Below are 15,392 nucleotides of genomic sequence, written 5' to 3'. Positions count from 1 at the left end.
CTTGCTGGTCCCCCCCAGCACGTATACTAACCTCTAATAATTTATCAGTCTACTGTTTATGGTCCCACCCCGACCCCACTACATGCGAAGCTCTGTGAAAGACAGACATGTCATTCTTTCTTCATATTGCATCACAATTGCCTTATGCAACTTCAGGCACATAAATGGCACTCAATAAATGCTTGTTGATTCAATCATTCAACCTGGAGTTAGAGAAAATTAGATTGATTTCTAAGAGATGAAAGTTGGATTAGAAATAGGCAGAGCCACTTTTTACTTAGCAATTGTTAAGTGCCAGATATTATACTCAGCCTTTTGCTGAGTATATGAAGTTTCAAGGAAATATATAAAATTACTTGAAAGGGAGAAACTATCACACATGTCAGCAAGGCGTAATTGTGGATACCTGCATTTCAAAGACAAAATGTGATAAGTAGGAGGTTCGTTTATTCATTCATGTAACAAATATTGGTTGAGTGTCTACTCTGTGCCAGGCCCTGTAGAGACGTAACAGTGAAATACACATGCACACACAGACATACACACACACACACACACACACACACACATACACACCACGTGTGAAAACATAAGAAAAATAGAGGTGTATATTTGTCTTCATAAAGTTCAGAGTGATCAGCCACTTGGTCCTACATACTAAGAATCAAACATCTGTAATATTATTTTTAAAAACTCAGTGAGTCAATACACCCAAAACATTTGGAGTAGTTGTCTCTAGATAGATCATGGGTGACCTGCATTTTCTTCTTTATTTTTCTCTATTTTCCAAGTTTCTTATAAAAAATGAAAGCTACTTTTATAACAAAAATGTGTTCATACATATGTGTATGTGAATGAACGTGCATATTTATAGTAATCCCCAGTCATAATGCACATAGTACCAAGAGATACTCCTGGATCCCTAATGTCTACTATTTGCAACATTACTAATTCCAGAGAAAGAGAGGAATATGAGAGAAAGAATAATTTTATAGCCTCTTTTCTCACTTGTACTTATAGTTGATTTATGAAGTGCTCCTTGAGTAATAAAACAAAGGTTATAAACCATTAATTTACTGTACTAATAAGAGCCAAGGGCCCTAATACAATTGTCTTATCTTATAAGATGTGAAAAAAGTGAAGAGTGCTTAAAACTTTAACAATTTCTTGCTCTTACTTTTATTATCTTTTCTCCACTGTACTATTTTAGATTAATGAAATAATAAATCTTTCATCCAACTGATTTTATTTAATGGTATAGGAAAATGTTAATCTTGCAATTCTCAGCGCTGTAAGAGTGAATCCTTCAAAGACCATATATTTTACAGAGACACAATGAAATCTAGGCTATTCTTTGAAAAATGTATTAGAAGATGATAAAGAAATGATTGTAATTTTTCGTTAGTGAAGGAACAAAAATAGAAAAAATAGATTTCTCTAAAATTTGGCATTTGTCTTTATGAGCACTCTGCTATTTTTTTTTTTCAGTCTCAGTGTCTCTGTCTCTGTCTCTTTCCACACACACACACACACACACACACAAGCACACAGACACACATAAGTAAGCATCATATCATAAGGGTAGTTGAGATGAAGTTCTAATTTCATTTCTTACTTCCTGTGTATATAATCTTGAATAAGTTACTGAAAAGTCTCCCTATGTCTGACTCCTCATCCTTAAAATGTTAGAGGAGATGTAAAATCTCTCTCAGGTTATAATATAAATTTCTCCTCTCTCAATTTCCAGTAGAAGATCTCATGAGCATCTGCCTCAAAGGGACAATGCAAGACATTCTTCTTTGCCTGTCCACAAAGCTTCCCCCACCCCAAAATTCAAGAAATCTGTTTGAAATGACAATGAAACGGATGGCTGTGAAAGAGTCCCTACATGGGGGCCAGGCTGTTCCCCAATCCTGACTTTTCCTGAGCTCTGTGAGTGTCTGTGTTCTGAAGCGGCACCCCTGGCATTGCATGAACTGACTCTGACAGATTTGTTTCTCCGTTCGTCATCCCTCCAGATGGCTTTAAATGAATATAGCATTCAAATAACTACACAGAAGAAAGCATCCTCTAACCAGTTGATTCATATAAAATGTGTGAAAATCAGATTATACCATTTATTTTTCCACTTAGAATTAGTTTCAAAAGTTTTCACTTTACATAAATGACATAACATGGCAAAGCAAGCATGTTCCACATGGCCCAAAATGCCTGCCAGTCACTTCGCTGTGGCTTGGGGAAATCAGGGTGGAAAGTGTTTGATTAAATGTACGTAGTTCTGGAGGGATTACTTTCAAAGTTACCTTAAAGTAGCACTGAACTGAAAATATAAATTTAGATAAACAAAATATTTAGAATAATTAAAAAGAAACCAAACAGGAGATTAATAATCATGGCTTAATTTAACTTGTTTTCAAACTATGACTTAATTCGAACTATTTGGATTTTTTCCACAAATAAAAGTAATCCACAGATTCGTTGTTTCATAAAGAAAAATATATCTGGTGAGACAAAAAACAGTACTGGAAGTTAGTCATGTAGAGTCTACTCAGGTCATTTCAAGAACTTTCCATTCCTCTTTAAACAACTTACTGAAATTCTGCTTTGAAATAAGGAGAAAGCTCTGACCCTATTTTTTAAATATGCCATTTCATCGGACATGTGAACAAGAAACCGCCACCAAGTAGGACTCATTTTCAGCCACCACTACACACTGATTTTTTTTCACTTTTTTTCAAAATAAAGCCAACTTATGTAAAAGCAGCGATGTCGAGCATGTTAAGGGAATAATAACATGAGTGAGTTTGCGAAAACTTGTGGTTACCAGTTCAAACCATGTAAAAGAAGGCTGAATGTTCCTTCAAGAAGTAAGGGCTAGTGGTGTAAAATATATAATTATTATTGTTAATTATTATTTGAAAGCAAAAAATGCTTTAAAGCAAAACACAGTCAGTGTGAGTTATGTTTTCTTTTTCACAAATGCTTCAAATAATTAATTTGACCCTATATATTCTTGAATTGTATTTACGTAGTGGTTACAAATTTTAAAAATAATTTTTAACTACAGAAGTAATGCATGCACACATGTACCTTGTACACATAGATATAAGCTAAAATTCCATTTAACTGTTATCTCAAAATAATTGTTAGGTTTTTGTTGTGAATTGTTCTAGATTTCTTACATGTCTATTTATTCATATAAAATATATGGTACGGTTTAGTAAGTCCTTATTGACAAAGGCTCATTTATTGGCCCAGCATGTGTGCATGAAGTATCTACTGTGCGTCCTTCTCTGTCCCCTAAGCTGGAGATATAGTCGTAAATGGACAGACACAAATCCTTTCTGATGCAGCTTACATGCTAGTGGAAGAGAAACAATCAACGACTTTGTAGAAGATTTGCAATCTAAGGAATAAAAATAAAGCTGAGAAGAGGGAGTGTATGTATGCTACAGCGAGGTGAGGGAAACTGTGTGGTTAGTGAGCAAAGCATGGCAGACTAGCACACTGGATGGATTCACCAAAACAGTTGAATAAGACTGTTTTCAAATTGTCTTAGCTCAAGTAGTGAATTGGAAGCAAGTATTATCCTGATTCACACGTCACCCAGCACCACCCATGAATTGTCTCCCAGCCCTGAAACTTCCTCTGGACAGTCTGGGTAGCCTCATGTCTCAGCTCTCGGGACTAGAATTGATAGTAAACACTGTATAAAGTCAAACATTTCTTTACTTGATTCCAGTTCTTATTTTCTTTCTACCCCTTTCTTCTTTCTCTTTCTCCTTTTCTTTCCAAGATGCAGTTAGAAACTAGTGTCTAAAAGTGCTGTGCTATTTAAGGGTCATCTGGCTGATAGTTTGGGTAAGAAAGATTCTGATCAGAATCCGGGAAGTAGTCAGCTTGTTTTTCCTTCATCTACCGGGTGAATTATAAACATAAAAAAAGACACTAACTACAAGAAGCAATCTACTCAGAGTAATAAAGGAATATATAAATGCCTTTGATCAAAGCTCAAACTGTGATGTATAGTCTATGCCTTTCAAGTTGTTATCTGAATAAAAGGACGTTAGATGGTTACATTAAAAGATATAGATCGAGTTAAATGCAGTGGAAAGAACAGAGCATAGCAAGACCTAGATGCTGGTCTCAGCAAAGTGGCCTTTCCACTGAAACTAAATATTAACTACACCTAATATTTTGATCATTATGCTGATCTCTAAAACTCTATTTCCTCATATTTAAAATGAGGTCATTAACTGTTCACCCTGACTACTTCCCTTTTTCTGCATAGCTGTTGTTAGGCTTAGATCAAATAAAGCAAAAAACTGAATAGTTGAAACATTCTTTAGAAGAATCATTATTTATGAAATATTAAAAATCCCACTGCCTCACATACTGACTCCAAACCCCCAACTATGTAAGGAATAAATAAAACATATGGATCGATAAACAAATGCAACAGCGCTGCAGGTCAGGTGTCTCTATACTCATCTGAAACAGAAGGAAATGCTGGTGTTCACCACCATTTATGCAATCGTTACAATGTACGAAAGTGTGAAAACTATGGATTTAGAATCCTGCGCTGGTGACTCAGAGGCTATACTGAACAGGGTCTGATTAATATCAAGGAGAGATGAAGAAATCGCATAAGATCTTCAAGACCCATGAGAGCGATGATGAAAAGATCCTAGTTTTAGTAAAGAGAGTTGAATTTCTAGCTAATACTCTATACAGGTTCACACAGCAAAAGATAACTCCAATCAATTCTATATTCTAGCGTTACTTTTAAAAATAGGGAAAAGTATAACTATTAATTCATGCTAAGCATTCAGAGACAAAGGATGAACAATGACTGCTTAATAGAAACGTACATTGTAACTCTTAGCAATTTGGGAATCATGCTACAGATACAATCATCATCCATTAGGACCTCATTGTTGCTTCAGACAGCGCCAATTTAATCCTTGTCCTGATTAATCACCAGGAAGAGAGTGATAGTAACTCTTCCTGCAACTATCAACACATTTCAAACAAATGCTTTGTTTTTGAAACTAAGGAGTCTGAATTTCCAGGTCAAGCATAAATGTATATATGTATATTCATATAATTTATATTTATGTAACATATATAATATAAATATATAATATTAGATATAATATATGAATTTTGCTCTCTAGCATGAAGGTGAAATATGAATAAGCTTTACGTCTGTGAAGTGAATGATTTGTCTTATATGATAAAGTACACAAGGTATTACATTTTAGAGAAGCTGAAGAAAGCAGTCTTTCTAATTATTCAATAAAGCAGTCTTTTGCTATTCAACATAAGCAAACATGCTCAGAGAATGAATAAATTTCTTTTTCTTCACCCCCCGGCATATTTTTAGGCTCCTTTTTGAAGGAGTGAGGGGAAATGGAGTACTGCAATGAAATGGGGGCTCTTTCCTATTTTTTATTCTGATGCACAATTTCAAATCCCAAAGTGTGTTTGCATTTAATGCCATCCTCAGTTGCAATTTCAAGTATCCTAGCATACACAGACATGTGGAAGGAATGATGGCTGCCAGCGTGCACCAGTTTGTCCTCTAGTCTTCTTGCACAGTTGACCTTATGCACTACACAGGTGTGTCAAAACCGATGGCTAGTCAGGTGTTGTGGTTACCACCAGTCACTTAGTGGAATAATTATTCCTGACTCCCTCATTTTATCTACCACTCAAGTTTTTTTCTCAATATTAATTTTTATAAATTATTCTTATACGTGAATATTCTTAAAAAAAATACAAAAAAATCTTAGTGTTACTTCTTCATGAATCACTACTATCCAAAGACTTACTTAAAAATTCCCGCAATGATTCAGTTGAAATGACTCGTTACCTACAAACTTGAAAAACAATTCTATATGTGTCCCCCACATCTTATGTCATTGACTTCAGTGATTAGCTGACATCATTCTGTGTTAGTAATTCCTTCTTCCTCCTTCTTTTTTTATCCAATCTTTTGGCACATCCGTGCATCCATGACTACTACAGATTGTGTAAGCTTCCTCCTTCAGACTGTTATTTAAAGTTCAACTGCATTATTAGTTTAAAAAAAAAAAAGGAAAGGGGAAAAAGATTGGGAGGCACAGACAAATCATTATTCATTAGTGATAAAATTCTAGGTTCTGAGTTCCTTGTCATAGAGGAATGGCTGTGCTAATGTCAGCCAGTATTCTCTACCTGTTTGCCTAGCCTGGCCCACATTCAGAAACATTCTGAACCTTCTGTTCCTGTCATTTCTGAAGTAAATACCTTGTTTTTGGTCTCATCAATTATCACATATTTTCACTTATAGATGTTCTCCCTACCATTTTTTTAAATGAGGTTTATATCTGTTTCCCACCAGTTGTTATGTTTTGCCAAAGCTATATGCCACCAAGCCCTTTGCCACCCAAGCACTTTCAGTTGTTTCATAGCTAGCAACTTTCAATAATTCCTGGCCTTCATTCTGTTTCCCATTCTTGTTCCAATATTACCTTCTCAATTGCTTTTAAGTTTCAAACCTCCTCTCCCTATCACTAGTCACAAATGGCACACTGACATTGTTTAAGGTATTAAACAAAGTCTAGAGTTGTGCCCTGCTGTTTTTGTGGAGCACTCCCTGTGTTATTCTGTGTCATGTTACTTTCTCCTTTTGGAATCCCAGCTATTCCTTCAGGGGGCCCCTGGGCTCTGCCAACCAAAGAGATCACAGGACATAATTAAATGTTTCCAATTATGAAGATTTTGCCATTAAACAACATTGAAAGGACAGTGACATTTTCAGTGTGTTGTAGGTGACAAGCAGCACAAGGAGAAACAGAAAAAAGGAGACTAAACAGGACTTGACAAGCCTGGGAAGTAAGGATCTAAAGAACACTTGTGAGATACCAGCTAGGAGCCAATGAAATCGATGCTCAGCCCTCACTGGTTGTTCCGGCGTCTGCTACCTTTCAGATCATTCAAAAGGCTTTACTGACAACGTCTGAATCTGCGTGGACATGGGCCAGCGGAGTGGGGCTTCACGAAGGAACTTCTTGTCAGTACAGGAAAAGGAGCTCTTTGGCTTCCCTCAGTATTTGCTGCGTGTTGCTAAAACCGGGGAATCAGACTGATGTGTTTCCAGGGAATACACTTAGTGTCTCGCCTTGCCAAACACATCAAAGGAATTTGTTTTTGCCAGTGAGACTCTGGTGGCTCCCCACAATGAGTCAGCTCACTTATTTAAAATCCTAAACTGGTATGTTAGTAGCTTGTAGGTCACTAACCTGCCAGCCTTGTAATTTACACTGCTGGAGAACAAGTCGACATTTCTCTTCAGCAGACAATTTCTTCTTCTCGCCAGGGAGTGTATCCGCCAATGGCTTATACCTGTAAAGAGCAGCAGGGACATGAAAGCGATGACTGAATTCGTCAAGCAAATGATTATATTCAACAGAGTTGTCTTTGTTACACTGTTTCTTAAATTTTCCCCTGTTCTTAATTTATTCCATGAGTCCCCCAATACTCCATCCATTGTGCACTTAACAGGCAACTGAAATAACACATCTTTTACATGAAGAATGATTTTTTAAAATGTGTCAAACATATTTTTCAGTCCTTTAATGCATGTTTATCATGGAGTGATTCAAAAGAAACTGTGAAAAGGAAGAAAATTTACATATTAGCTTTTATTTAAATATTTAGCATGCGCTTAAAAAACACACCTTTTTAAAAAAATTCCAGCATTTTTTATTCCCATTTGAGAGTGAAGCTAGATGTAGTTAGAATCTATAATAAGGAATATGAAAACATTCAGAATTCTTATTTAAGTGAGAGGTAGAGTAGCTTCCTCCCCATATATGAGATAATTGAGGATTTTAAATCTTCTAGAAGCACATTTTATTTTGTTTTGGAAAAATTCCTTCAAATTATTATATTTGATTCCCTAGACAAAATGCATGGAAATATAGTTTTCTATGGATTTTTTAAAGAAATGTCTTTCAAAATTACATCAGCCATTGAAAAAAATGTATGTAAAATTTCCCTTTGCACTTAAGGTATTGAACCTAACATATACGTAAAACTGCATTAGGAGGAGAAGAAGGAGGAGGAGGAGAAAGCCGAGGGTCGGGGAGAGAGAAGAAGCAAGCACAATCTGCGCAGTCGCATCATGTTCGTTATGATTATGATTCTCATGCTGAGTTCCTCTGGGAACTCGACGCCAAAAGTTAAATCACCTGAGATTTCTGTTATTTTCTGTGGAATATCTTAGCATTTCATCTAAAGTTTGCTGCAGCAAATTCAGCACCTTCTGAAATTGAGTGTTTTGTTTCCTTAGGGCAACTAAGGAAGGAATTAGGCTGCCTACACATCTTTATTTACCACCCTTCCTCCGACCAAGCACTGAGAGCGGTGGACGAGTCCCACTGGCAGCCACGCCATATTTACACACATTGCTTTCTTTCTGCAAGTGCTGTAGAGAGACCAGATGCACAGCACACAGGGCCATGCCGCAGGAACTATGGGTATGCCATATAACACAGACTGAGAAAATACACCGATTTGGCTTTGTCAGTAGCAGACATTTATCTCCTTTCTTATATCTTTAGCATTGCCACTGAAAACTCAGTACCGATGCTCCTCGACTAATGATGAGGTTATGTTCCAATAAACTCATCATGAATTGAAAATGTCTTAAGTCGAAAACTCATTTAATACACTGGACATACAAAACATCATAGCTTAACCTAAAGTACCTTAAACGTGCTCAGAACTGACGTTAGCCTACAGTTGGGCAAAATCATCTAACACAGTGAATACACTATAGGGTATCGGATGTTTATCGTCAGGATGGCGTGGCTGACTGGGGGGCTGTGGCTCGTTGCCGCTGCCCAGAATCTCAAGAGAAGTATCAGACATCGATAGCCTGGGACAAGATTAAAATTCAGATCCTGAAGTTCAGGTTCTACTGAATATGTCTTGCTTTGGAACCATTGTAAAGTTGAAAAAGCTGAACCATCATAAGTCAGGGACCATCTGCATACTCTTTGCCCTGGATTGAAAATCGTCATGATCTTCCTAACCATGAGTCAGACAAAAAAAATATATCAACATCAGAAACAACCCTTCCTTGTCATCTATAGATTTTTGCTCATGTGTCAAACTCAGGGTACAAGAGAGTGTAAAATTAGCAAGTAACAGAGACTGAACATGAAATTGTAGCGCCAGAGGCAAGGATATAAAAATCCTGCTCATCATTTTGATCACACAGAATGGACTGAAATGATCTGTGGATGACAGAAGTGTTCAGTGTTTTGTTTTTTTTTTCTTTTTTAATAAGAGGCAAGAATGTGATTTCCTATCCAGCAGGTACTGAAGTGAGGATGTATATTTTTACTGGCCATATTATGGTTGCTGCAAAAGAGAAAGATGCATTTCAAGGGTAGAAGAGAACAGAGCAAATGGCTCTAACGGAGTATGTGTGTGTAGAGGGTTAGGAACTGGGAGGAAATGTGCAGAAGGCAGTGGGGTGGATGCTTCAAAGCTTATGGGCATCCCCAGAAGATGCTGGTGCATGACATCAGTGCATCAGTGAGCAAACTTGGGTTTTGTTTTACGATGTTTGAGGGACTCAAAGGTGACACATGATATAATTGCATAATGTCTTAGAAAAGGAATGAAACTGGATTGGGGATCCAAACACAGCTTTGGTTTCCAACTGTGCAGCAAATTTGCTATGAGGCCCGTGGCAAGACACTCAGCAAGTAATTCGCCCCTCTCAGTACTGCATGCATGTGTCTTAGGATGTGACTCAAATTCTACATTGCATTACAAACACTAGTTTAATTCTGATCTGTCCGCAAAGTGCGAGCTTCCCTAGGGCATGGGATCATCTTTGTACCTTCCATGGTGTCTGCTAGATTGTTTTTGTATGGAGCCAAGTATATATAATACAAACAAATCATGGGAGACCAAGAAAAGGGGTAGGGGAATTGGGGAATGGGAAGTTACATTTCTTGCGCTCTGAGGAGTGCAAGGAGCTTTTCTATGTCACTTTGCATACTTCTCATAGCTGTAGGAGGTCTGTATGGTAGTCTTTTGATAGTGAGAAAGTTGATAGTCACAGAAATTAAGTCACTTGTTCAAGTTCACAAAGATGGTGTATGGGTTGAACTGTGTCCTCCCCAAAAGATAAGTGAATGTGACCTTATTTGGAATTTAAATTTTTGCAGATGTAATTAAGCTAAAATGAGGTCATTAAGGGTGGGCCCTTATTCAATATGACTGGTGTACTTGTCAGAAGAGGAAAATGACATGTGATGACAGAGGCAGAGATTGGAGTTGTGCAGCTGCAGGGCCAGGGTACCAAGGATTTCAGGACACTACCAGAAGCTAGAAGAGATGAGAAAGGATTCCACCTGGATTCTCAGAGGGGCACGGCCCTGCTGACACATTGATTTTGGACTTCCAGACTTTAGAACTATGAGAGATGTTTCTGTTTTTTAAGCCACCTAGTTTGTGGTACTTTGTTAGGGCAGTCTTAGGACACCTATCAGATGGTAAAAGTGGCTGAGCTGTAATTTGAACCCAGGGAAATCTGACTCGAGAGGTAATCTCTCCATCACCATTCCTACAGTCTAGGCAGAAACTAACAAGCCCCTGGCACCCCATGGTTCTAGAATGGAAAAGGAAGATACCGAGTATGAAAGACTGAAAAGGTAAAACCCAAGAGTAACCATCAGTACATAGGACATGCAGAGTTAAGAATCTGTGGCTCTCTGACCTTTGGGTGACTGGGCCTCTTCTATAACAGTAAACTAGAACTCGTAATGAAATACAGACTCATTCAAGCACTCAGGAAAATCAATGCATTTCTATCATTTAGCCAGAGTTACACAATGAAATGAAATCACTCAAATTATCTTTTTATTCTCCTATAATTGTCTCATTCTGGATCTTTGTTAATTATCAGTGAGAATTGAATTGACATAATTCAAGTATCTGAATACAATATTAAAAAGTCAGAACAAAATTCTTACACTTTGTGCCTTTTTCTCATTTTATATTGTTCTTTTGACACCTAAAATGGTGTAATTCTGACATGTCAACTGAAAAGACAAAAACGTCACCTTAGACAGGCTAAGGTATTCTATTTGAGTGTAATTAAAAACATCTTGTCCTTTGGAATGTGAGTGTCATCCATAGGTGATGTCCTTGGTCTAGTGCTGTGCGTAAACGTGCCTGATCTGACAGAAATTTCAATCCGAGGCCAAATGGTAATAATCAGCAAGGAGCACTACCTGGACCCTGAGCACAGGTGTGGTCAGAGATGGCACTTCTCAGCTCTCACCCCCCTGCCACAGCCTTTTTTGCCCAAACGAGGTCACCTCAATCCACTCAAGATCCGTGTATTCTGGCTGACACCTGCCCTGCATCTGAGATAAAGCAACTGACTAAGAAATAAATATTCACTCTTCCAGCTAACCTGCTCTTGTCTCATCTTGGCTTGGGATGAGGGTAACAATTGGGATCAAGTTCCATGTCCAGAATTGAGGTTCCATGCCTCATTCAATGGGGCTCCATCAACCAACCAATATTGACTGAGCACAAAATATGCAACTGCAGCAGGGAGCAGAACAGATGAAAATCTTTACAGCCTCTGATGGAGACAGACAATAGAAACGTAAATGACAAAGGATGTCAGATACAATGAGAGAGGTGGAGAAAAATAAAGCAGGAAAGGTTTCACTGTGAGCAAATGCGTGAGGGTGAGGAAGGAAGCAGTGGCACTTTCTGGGAACAGCCACATTGAAGGAAAATCAGGTCCAGAAGCCCTGAGTGGGATAGCGCCTGCGTGTTCAAGGAATATCAAGGAGGCTGGTGTGGCAGGAGCACAGCAGGTGAGAGGAAAGGTAGAGGAGAAGGATTCACAAAGGTAACCACAGCAGGAAGGATGCAGATCATGCAGGTGACTAAGGACTTTGGCTTTGACTCTGAGAGTCCTGGGGAGCGACGGTTTGAGCAGATGAGTCCTCTCACTTGACATTAAAAGAATCACTGAAGCTGCTAGGCTGAGCATGGGCAGCGGTGGAGCAAGCAGGGAGCCAAGGAGCCTATCTGGAGGCTCTTCCCACAGCCCAGGATGGAAGCAATGGCAGTGGTAGGAAAGGGTTGAACTCTGTCCATACTTGGCGGCAGACCTAATAGGATCTCCATAGATTGATGTGGTGTGAGGGGAGAGAGGACCTAACTCCGAGGTTTTTGACCTAAGAGACTGGAGAACGAAGTTGACATTTACTATGATGGAGCACAGTGGGTAGAGTACTTATTTTCCTGGACAAACGCTGCATAGACAGAAGGAAATAGTGCAACCAAAGAGAACCAAAAGGAGGAATTTGGGTAGAAATCTGCAAGGAGGTAGGGACTAAATGTCCGCCAACATGCCCAAACCAAATCTAATCCCTCCTTGGTTGGCACTTACTCTACTCAGCTGGGTCATTTCTTCTCTGTCAGTCAGACCTTCTGCCTGACTAGATAGAACAGTACTGACTGACCATTTAGGAAACCGGGTCTACTTCCAGCATGGTGCTGAATATTCGGTACTCTCTTGGGGTTGAAACCTAAAGCTGTGTTCCAAGCTCTATTTGTCTCACTTCTCTTGTGAATGTGTCTTTGATGACTTTCAACCTCCCCTTCTTGCCAGTCTTCATCCTAAGTTTCCAATATATAAGTATGGGGTTTCATGGCCAGTTCTATCACGGTTACTGAAAAATTGTTTAACATGCCCACTATTCATCAAGTACTTTCTCTACATCAAGGATTCAAGTATGAAAATTCTCCCTAATACACTCTCAGTATGGGAAGTATAGTGACATTAAAATAATAAGACATCATGAAGCCTTACAAGATGATAAGTGAAAGAATTCCATCATAGGTCATATTCAATTTGGGGTCTCTGGATTCCAAGAGGGATAGACTGAAGTTGAAGAAGCAGAGAAAAGCTACCAACAGTTCAGAACTGTAATGCAGAACCTTAGGAGTGTGACGAATTAATATTTCTCTTTTCAAAAGTAATTGTTCTTTCTAGTTTTAAGAAGAACTCGGACATCCTATCCCTCATAGACCTAGAGATTAAAAAACAAAAACGAAATCAAACCCAAAAAACAAAAAAACACACAATATATACAGCTACCACGGAAGTCAGGTTAAACATGGTAGTAGTGACTCTTAACTGACTACTTTAAGAAATCTGCCATGAAATAGTTGAAGCGTTTCCTTAGAAAAATACCAGGTCTGTATATCAAACTAATGCTTTAAAAAACCCAACTCAGACGCAGTTTCTCTGTAATTGTTTCTGATTGCTGAGTATTGACTTTATCTCTTCATTCTCAAAGAAAATTCTGTTGTGAAAATTTCAGTCCTGATACCCCTTAAAATGTAATTGTAGCCAACTAATATTTACTGAGCACCTTTTATGAGCTAGATACTCTGCCAAGAAATGTATAAGTTTCTAAGAGGTGTAAAGTGATATTTTAATTTCACTGCATATGCTCAAATATAAAGAATGAGGGTTTTTTTTGTTGTTTTTTTGTGGGTTTTTTTTTTTTTTTTTGGCCAAAACTGTATGTCAGAAAGGTTTTTTTATTTCAAGACCTTGTGAAACTTTATCAGGGACATACTTTAATTACTTAGTTGGGAAGAACAAAACGATGTTTGGGGAGAATGATTTACCTTCTCATCCCCCAGGATGCACTGGATAATCTACAGAAATAGGAAAATGATGTAGGAGCTCTCTACTGACAGAGAAAGACAGCTCATTAAGGGCAGAGCAAGGAGGAGTAAGACAGGAAGGCAAGACTGGGGCTGTGCAATTTAAGAGGGGCTGAGGGAAGGCAGAGGTTGAAATGTGGTCAGCAGCACTAAATGTCACAGAGAGGTTAAAAACGTGTCGGCACGGAAAAGCAGATGGGTTTTGCGATTGGGGAATGAAGGGCAATGCCAGGGACCTGGAAGAAACCAGATTACTATGGCATCAAGACATTAGCAGCCGGTGGAGAAACACAATGCTGGGCTCTCGTAGTTCACGACATAAATAAAAGTAACGGTCAATAGCTTCAGAGTGAAATAGAATCAATCAAAGTTTTTTGGTGTTTTGTTTTTCAGTGGCACAGAAGAACAAAGCTTATCAGCAATATCTGTAGAAATATACAAAGTCTAAATTCTATTGACGCTTATTTTTGTATGTTTCGATTTTACTCCAAACAATTTTGTTCATTAATTTTTAGCTCTGATGGGACAGGGATGCAGTTTCTTCTTTAACCCTTTCCTTGGTCTTTATCCATAGGGCACTGAGTGGTTTCTCTACCTGACATGGACACCACTAATGTAGCTGTTTGGCAATGCTTGAATAGGGATGCATTTCATTGGTTCTACGAACTTGCCTGGCTTGTTCATTTCACTCCTCATATTCATTCTCTCACAGTAAACACAGTGCAGGTGCAGAAGGGTGATTTTCTAGCTATTTGGGGCTAATTTCCAGCATTTAGAATGCTGGGTGGTGGGTTGAGTGGAACAGCTGCCTAGCAACGGGACTGACATATATCATGAAAATAGTGAGAAGTATGAAGGAAAAGGAGCACAAGTGGGCTTGAGAGAGAAATAAAATCTATTTCAACATGGAAGGGAGGATACGATACGAAGGAAAAAATGGGACACAAAGAGAGAGAACTTGCAGAAGTGCTTTTCAATGACAGGAACACTTTTTCTTTTAAAGAAAAGGATATGAATGCAAAGAGATAAAGTTGTTAAAATGGCCTCGTTCACACAAAAATCTTTCACGTTCCCTAAGTGTACACATTCTTTCTCTTCTTCCCATGACTCTTAAGGTTTAAAAATCCCACCTGGCATGTCAGGTTTTGTCCAGGCTTTCGACCCTTGTACTTATCGCAGACCCTCCCCATGTCCACACTGCAGAATGAAACCGGCACTGCTCAGCGTACCACCTGGAGCTTCTTCCACGTGTATCTGTCCATCTTTCTGTTGCGTCTACTACCAGTGCCCCACAGGTCCTCTGCATCAAGCCAATCAAACCATCCAAACCTCTCACATCTCTCTGCACTCGCTGTGCCCTTTGCCTGGGGCACATCAGTACCATATACTTCCCGGTGCATTCACCTCTCTCCACTCTTCAGAACCCATCCTGTATTGACAGCATGCACAGGAAGGAGACTTAAGCTGTGCTTTGCAATGACCTTTGGGCCTGATGGATTGTTCAGGCCTGGACTTTGGTCTTGAGTGGATTTTCACTTCTATTGGGACTGACATTAAGTTTATCAGTGCTCATTTAGGATCTACATATGACGCGATTAAAGGAAAAACAGTCTTTACATTAT

The 15,392-nt window shown here is 38.7% G+C and overlaps 1 protein-coding gene across 3 annotated transcripts in view; it reads right to left on the bottom strand.

The window, feature by feature from the left end:
* MYO16 (myosin XVI) overlaps positions 1–15,392 on the bottom strand; it is a 550,393-nt gene that overhangs the window by 90,289 nt on the left and 444,712 nt on the right. For all 3 annotated transcript variants that reach the window (XM_033105065.1, XM_033105062.1, XM_033105063.1), the window contains exon 28: positions 7,287–7,389. In XM_033105065.1, the coding sequence (XP_032960956.1) occupies positions 7,287–7,389 (103 nt within the window). The remainder of the gene's footprint in view (positions 1–7,286; positions 7,390–15,392) is intronic.

The sequence above is a fragment of the Rhinolophus ferrumequinum genome, chromosome 4, assembly GCF_004115265.2.
Source record: "Rhinolophus ferrumequinum isolate MPI-CBG mRhiFer1 chromosome 4, mRhiFer1_v1.p, whole genome shotgun sequence".
Classification (NCBI taxonomy): Eukaryota; Metazoa; Chordata; class Mammalia; order Chiroptera; family Rhinolophidae; genus Rhinolophus; species Rhinolophus ferrumequinum.
This window is presented reverse-complemented; position numbering and strand designations above follow the sequence as displayed.